At 39.1% G+C, this 7,500-nt stretch overlaps 1 protein-coding gene across 11 annotated transcripts in view; it reads right to left on the bottom strand.

Moving 5' to 3' along the window:
* The window catches only part of LOC123510311 (oxysterol-binding protein-related protein 8-like), a 72,799-nt gene that overhangs the window by 31,467 nt on the left and 33,832 nt on the right, over window positions 1-7,500 (bottom strand). For 9 of the 11 annotated variants that reach the window (XM_045265319.1, XM_045265316.1, XM_045265318.1 and 6 more), the window contains one exon: window positions 1,184-1,288. The exons of the other annotated variants lie outside the window; for them this stretch is intronic. In XM_045265319.1, coding sequence (XP_045121254.1) covers window positions 1,184-1,288 — 105 coding nt within the window. The remainder of the gene's footprint in view (window positions 1-1,183; window positions 1,289-7,500) is intronic. 11 annotated transcript variants of the gene reach the window in all.

Here is a 7,500-nt window from a genome sequence, read left to right as displayed (position 1 = left end):
AACAAAAGTAGAAGAAAAACAAGAAAAGAAGAAAAAGAATAACTAGAAGAAGAAGGAGAGCTAGAAGAAGAAGAAGAAGAAGAAAAGAAGAAGAAGAAGAAGAAGAAGAAGAAGAAGAAGAAGAAGAAGAAGAAGAAGAAGAAGAAGAAGAAGAAGAAGAAGAAGAAGAAGAAGAAACCTGAAGAAGTAACAGGAGGAGAAGGAAGTGGAGGAAGAGGAGGATGACGAATGAATAAACGAGGGAGGAGGAGGAGCTCGCCTGGCGCCACTAGGGAGGAATGGAGGAAAAGGGAGGATGGAGGAGAGAGGAGAGAGGAGGAGAAGGAAAGGGGGGGAGGAGGGAAGGAAGGAAAGGTTAAGACGGATGTAAGAGAAGAAAGATATAAAGGTAAGAGGAGGAGGAGGAGGAGGAGGAGGAGGAGGAAAAATAGATATAACAAGAGGCAGAGGAAAAAATATCTATAACAAGAGAAGGAAGGGAAAAAAACATACTTAAAAGGAGGAGAAGGAAACAATAAAGACAAAAAGAGATGATAGGTAAAAAGATGAAAGGAAGAAAAAAAAAGGAAAAGAAAATGGAAGAGCTGAAGGAGAGGGGACACAGGGACAAAATGAGGACAAAGATGAGGACAAAGGAATGGGAAAGTAAGGTAAGGTAAGGTAAGGTATGGTTAGGTAAGGTAAGTTTAGGTTAACGAAGAGGGCAAGAATAGAAGAGGAGGAGGAGGAAGCAGAGGTGAACCAGGACAAGGACAGGAGGAGCCTAGAGGACAAGGACAAGGACAAGGACGAGATGAACTGGGACAAGAAAAAAGGAACAAAAAGACGAGAACAAAAACAAGGTAAACCAAAGGACAAGAAGAAAAAGGAACTAAGAGAACAAGAGCAAGGACAAGAACAAGGACAAGAACAATGACAAGGACGAAATGAAAAGGACAAGAACAAAAAAAAAAAACAGACGAGAACAAGAACGAGATAAACCAAGAAACAAACAGGAAATAAGAAAACAAGAACAAGAACAAGAACAAGGACAAAATGAACAATGACAAGAACAAAAAAAACAAAACACTAGAACATGGAAACAACCCAAAAACAAAGGAAATAAGAAAACAAGAACAAAAATAAAAACAAGGACAAGAGGAGGAAAAGGAACAAGGATGAGGACGAAGGTTTTGACACTCACCTGGAGAGGACTGAGGACTGTGGTTGAGAGAATCTGAAGACCCATGGTGGCCGGGAAGTCTAGGTAGCAGAACAGCCAGGGAAGATTTGCGGGCCGCGGGGCGTTCTGTATGTAGGTGAAGCAGGTGTGAAGTGCAGCCACGGCCAGGGCACGGTGAAGGAGGAGCAGAAGGAGGAAGAGAAAGAGATGGGTGCAAAATATGTGAGAAGCACGATAAAAGAAAGATTAAGGATAAAAATGACTTAAGGAGGAAGAGGAGGAGAAGGATGGAGTGTAAATGAAGGAATAAGTATAAGTGAAGGATATGGAGTAAACACTTGAGGAGGAGGAGGAGGAGGAGGAGGAGGAGGAGGAGGAGGAGGAGGAGGAGGAGGAGGAGGAGGAGGAGGAGGAGGAGGAGGAGGAAGGAAGAAAGTAAGGCAAATGAAGGAAGCACGATAGGATAAGGAACCAAAAACGAAAATTAAGAAACATGAAACAGAGGAAAACACAGAAAAAAATAAATAAACGAAGGAAAAGAATATAAAAACATAAAATATAAAAGAAAAGGAGGAAAGGGAAAGAAATAAACACGAAAAAAGGAAAAATAAAATAAGAGGGGAAAATAAACGACAAATGGAGAAGGGGAGGAAAAAAGGGGATCACCAGGAGGTCACTGCAGGAGGTTGGGGAGAAAAATGTGGGGAATGAAGGGGACTGAGAGGAGTAAGGGGAGTAAGAGGAGTAAAGGGAGTGAGAGGAGTGAGAGGAGTGAGGGGAATAAGGGAAGGGGAGTGAGCAGTGCAGAGCGGCATCTCCAAAAAAGAAGACAAATAAGGACAAGGTGAAATGGAGGGGATGACACCAAAGCACTAAGAGAAATGTCAAAATAGAGCACACACTTAAACTAACCATTAAAAAAATACACCACTTAGCATCGTATCTTTTAAAGGGTACACACAAAAAAAAAAAAAAAAAAGACTAGTGCAGCTTGTTATTATTTTGAGAGCTTTATCCACTTAACTGTTAAAAAAAAAAAAATAGGAATTAATGTTTAGAGGTGAAAAATGCAAATATAAAGTTATACACGAAACACAAGCATTATATAGTTTTGCTTATCATAGAGAAAAAACGTAAATAAAAGGCAGCAATACATGTAATATTAAAAAATGGGTATAATTGATGCGTATAATGAAAAAAGTTTGATATTTATGCTTCAAGCTGTTATAGTATTCAAAATGTGAGAGTTAAAGGCACAGCTTGAGACAGCGAGCAGTGAGTAGGAAGCTTGAAAATATGCACACACACACACACACACACACACACACACACACACACACACACACACACACACACACACAGCAAGAAGAAATGGTGGAAAACAAAAGAGGGAAAAAAGAGGAAAAAAAATTAAGGTCTTTGATGAAGTAAGTGTTGGTTTTGTTGCTGTTGAGAGAGAGAGAGAGAGAGAGAGAGAGAGAGAGAGAGAGAGAGAGAGAGAGAGAGAGAGAGAGAGAGAGAGAGAGAGAGAGAGAGAGAGAGAGAGAGAGAGAGAGAGAGAGAGAGAGAGAGAGAGAGAGAGAGAGAGAGAGAGAGAGAGAGAGAGAGAGAGAGAGAGAGAGAGGACGGACCCAAAACTACAGACCCATATCCCTGTTGTCAGTGGTGGGTAAAGTGTTTGAGAGGGTCGTGGCAGAGGTGGTGTGTAGCCATCTCAAGGACAATGCCCTCCTCTCAGACCAACAGTTTGGGTTCAGACCTGGAAGGTCAACCTCCGACCTAATGATGCTTCTCACCAGGCAGTGGCAGGACGCCCTCGACGACGGCAAGGACACTATAGTGGTTGCTTTGGACATAGCTGGAGCTTTTGATAAAGTATGGCACAACGGATTACTGGAAAAGCTTCGTGCTAAAGGCATCCAGGGTGGCTTGCTACGACTCCTGGGAAATTACCTGCAGGACAGAAGCCTCAAGGTGGTTGTCAACGGGCAAACATCTGAGTCCCTGCCTGTGGAGGCATCAGTGCCACAGGGTTCAATTCTTGGCCCACTCCTGTGGAATATCTACGTGGATGATCTTCTCCAGCTACTGCCAGGAGTCAAGGCCTATGCTGATGACTGCACCCTCTCCTATACCTATCCACGCCAGGACAGTGGGCGGGCTGCTGAGGCCATCAATCAGCAGCTACGAGTGATAGAGGAGTGGGGTGCTCGCTGGCAAGTGACATTCGCGCCGGAGAAGACACAGGCAATGGTTGTCTCTCGGTCCCCAGCCGCCATGGCAGCAATGGCAGGAAAGTTGTCTTTTGGCGCTGCTGCTCTCCACTCAAGATGACGTCAAGATACTTGGAGTGGAGGTGGATCGAGGGCTGAGGTTTGACAGCCATGTCAAATCCATTGCCAAGAAAGCCTCTCACAGGATCTCCGCTCTCAGAAGGATCGCCAGTTTCCTCGACAGGAAGGGAGACTGCTGCTGTACAAGGCACAGGTGCGGCCCCACCTTGAGTACGCAGCTCTCTCCTGGATGTCCTGTGCCGCCACACACAGAAGGAGACTGGACAGCATCCAACGCCGCGCCATACGGCTAGTAGATGCTGCAATACCACCTCACCCAGAGCCTGAGCGTCCCTTGATTCACTGGAACACCGCAGAGATGTGGCGGCGATCGTAGTGTTCCATAAGGCACAGGTGCAAAGAGTGCCACATCTGGCAGGGCTGCGTCATCCTCTGAGAGTCACCGCACGGAGCACGAGAACGGTGCTCAATGGTGGTGACGCCGTAGAGGTGCCGCGATCCCACGGGTGTCAGCATCAACGCACCTTCGCAGGACGCGTCTCCAGGATGTGGAACTTGTTCACGGCCGCGGTGCCTCACGTCCAGGAGATGAACACACACAGTGTCAAACTGATGGCACATAAGTGGAGACAGACACTGCCAACTCCTCTGACACTCTTTGTGACGTGACACTCAGTGTAGTGCAGTGCGTGAATAGTGCTAGTGAAGTGAAAAGAACAGTGCTCCATTTACATGCTGACCATCTTGTATATTATCTATTTTTAAGTCTTGTAAATATTGTAGAGAAATAGATTGTAGTACCCTTAGAATAGGTAGCACACGACAGTGCGCCTTTGGGTACATGTTCTTCTGTATAAATTATGTTTAAATAAAAAAAAAAAAAGAGAGAGAGAGAGAGAGAGAGAGAGAGAGAGAGAGAGAGAGAGAGAGAGAGAGAGAGAGAGAGAGAGAGAGAGAGAGAGAGAGAGAGAGAGAGAGAGAGAGAGAGAGAGAGAGAGAGAGAGAGAGAGAGAGAGAGAGAGAGAGAGCTTGAGTAACTTCGAAAAAAAAAAAAAAAGTGTAGCGTGTATGAAGAGAGAAATAAATAAACTTGTAATAAATAAATAAATAAATAAATAAATATCAATAGTTTAAGGCACCAGCATAGGACTTTACGAACACCATAAGAGAAAACGAAAAAGATGAAAAAAAAAAAAACAATATATTAGTCACATCACTCACACAAACATCAAAGGGAATCGTTTTTAAAGTGCAATTTTAAAGGAGCAAATTTATAGAACATTTAGTACACTCCCAAAATAAACAAATAAAAAAATCTGAGGGGAAAAACACTAACCTTTTTAAAGTTACACTGAAACTTTGAACAAACGTGAGAATAAAGATCCGTAAGGGTGTTATTACATAGAGGTATTACTGTGCCGTGTGGACTGAGTGAGACGGAAACAGGAAACAGGCTCTGCAAAACGGTAATTAATTTAACACACCTGAGGGAAACACTGGAAACACATTATTAAGAAAACACTGCATATCTAATCTCTTCAGTACCATGACGCGTTTTCATATTCATTCTGGTTACTATATGGCGACTAGATACAACTTCGGGAATTGATTTTTGGCGATTTTAAAAGACTTCAGAAATATAAAACAAGGGGGATTAAAATAGTGAAGACTTTGGCCTTTAATCTTCTGACCTCCATAATTGATATTTGGCGATTTGAAACGGCTTCAGAAATACAAAAGGGGGATTAAAATAGTGAAGACTTTGGCCTTTAATCTTCTGACCTACATAATTGATTTTTGGCGATTTGAAACGGCTTCAGAAATACAAAAAAGGGGGATTAAAATAGCAAAGACTTTGGCCTTTAATCTTCTGACCTCCATAAACCATTCCTAAAGCAAATAAAATTGCCTAATCATACCCAAAAATCAAGGTAAAAATGCGTCCCAGTACTGAAAGAGTTAAGTACTTGTGTGTGTGTGTAGAGAGAAAAAAAAAACATTATGAAACCTCTATCATTTGAAAGGAAAGGAGTATAGAGTTTGATAATAAACGGAACTTTAAGAAACCTGCACATTGAGATACTTGTATAGGTGAAAACTGAAAAGGTGACATAAAAACACTACATATAACTTAACTTTATGAAACTTGCACACGAAGATTTAGAAGAAAACTGAAAAGGTGACATGAGAACACTACAATTGAAAGGAAAAGGGTAAGTATGGAATGACGAACAAAACATTATGAAAACACTGCACATCTGAGTTGAAGTGAGTTCTCGTGTGTGCAGAAACAAGAGGTAACATTATGAAAACACTATAATTGTAAGGAAAAGGGTATGTATGCAATGGCGAACAAAACATTATGAAAAACACTGCACATCTGAGTTCTCGTGTGTGCAGAAAGAAGAGGTAACATTATGAAAACACTATAATTGAAAGGTAAGGGATATGTATGCAATGACGAACGGAAATGGAAAAATTGCAGTACTTGTGTAAATGGATGAAAACAACCGGTGTATTATGAAACAACTAATTTGAATAAAATGGATGTAGAGACGATAAATTATGACAAAAAAAGTGAAAATAATGTATACTAACGTTAATGAGGAATGAGAAACGATACACAATGGGAAAAAAAAAAAAACATACATCTGGAAATACAATAAAAACGCTACATTCTGGAAAAACTACAGGACTTGTGTAAATAAATAAAAACAAAACGATATATCATGAGAAAACAATAAGGGAAAGGTAAATACTTCAATACAATAAATGTCGAGTCCATAACTAATGAAAATCAGTGAAAAAAATGTATACAAACGTTAATGAGTGAGAAACGACACGCAATGAAAAAAAACCACAAGTCTAAATAAAATGGAAAGTTACATTATGAGAACACAAAAACTATTGAAACTCTAAAGAGAAACAGGACCGCTCCATTATGAAAACACAGCAAGGTTGGAATCAGTGTACTAGGTGACTGAGGCAATAAAACCTTGTACTATGGAGACACTGTGGGGAAGGAGACATAGACTCATTAACATGTAAAAAGGAACACTAGATACCATGAAAACACTACATTATCATACACATCTAAGAAGGAAAGGTAATTAAGTAATATTAAAAAAAAGTTAAGAAATACTCGTAAATATGAAAATAGAACTATAAATTATGGAAACACTGTCAAATATGAATACGGAGACATAGTATTTATATGAAAAATTACACTATATTATGGAAATTAAGGTGTAATATTAAAAACACCATAAAACAAGAAAGCACTCGTGAATATATAACAGAAAATAGCTATATATTATGGAAACACTGTCAAGTATGAATAAGAAGAGGTAGTAAATATATGAAGTGACAATACATTATGGAAAACACGGTTTATTATTGAAAACACCATAAAAAAAAGGAAGCACTCGTGAATATATATAAAAATAGAACTATACATTATGGAAACACTGTCAAATGCGAATAAGAAGTAGTAAATATATAAAAAATAACAATATATTATGGAAAACATGGTGTATTATTATAAACACCATAAAAAAGGCAGCACTCGTGACTATATGAAAAGAATTGAACTATATTATGAAAACACTATCAAACACAAATCAGTAGCAAGATATATGAAAAATGACAATATATTATGGAAAACAAGATATATTAATTAAAACACCATAAAAAAGGCAGCACTCATGACTATATAAAAAAAATTAACTATATATTATGAAAGCACTATCAAACACAAATAATTAGCAGATATATGAAAAATGACAATATATTATGGAAAACACGATATATTACTTAAAACACCATAAAAAAGGCAGCACTCGTGACTATATGAGAAAAAAAATTAACTATATATTATGAAAACACTATCAAACACGAAAAAATAGCAAGATATATGAAAAAATGACAATATATAATGAAAAACAAGATATATTACTTAAAACACCATAAAAAAAAGGCAGCACTTGTGACTATATGAAAAAAAATTGAACTATATATTATGAAAACACTATGAAACACAAAAAA

Source organism: Portunus trituberculatus, chromosome 28 (genome assembly GCF_017591435.1).
Source record: "Portunus trituberculatus isolate SZX2019 chromosome 28, ASM1759143v1, whole genome shotgun sequence".
Taxonomy (NCBI): domain Eukaryota; kingdom Metazoa; phylum Arthropoda; class Malacostraca; order Decapoda; family Portunidae; genus Portunus; species Portunus trituberculatus.
The sequence above is the reverse complement of the archived record's forward strand: the minus strand, read 5'-3'. Positions and strand labels throughout refer to the sequence as shown.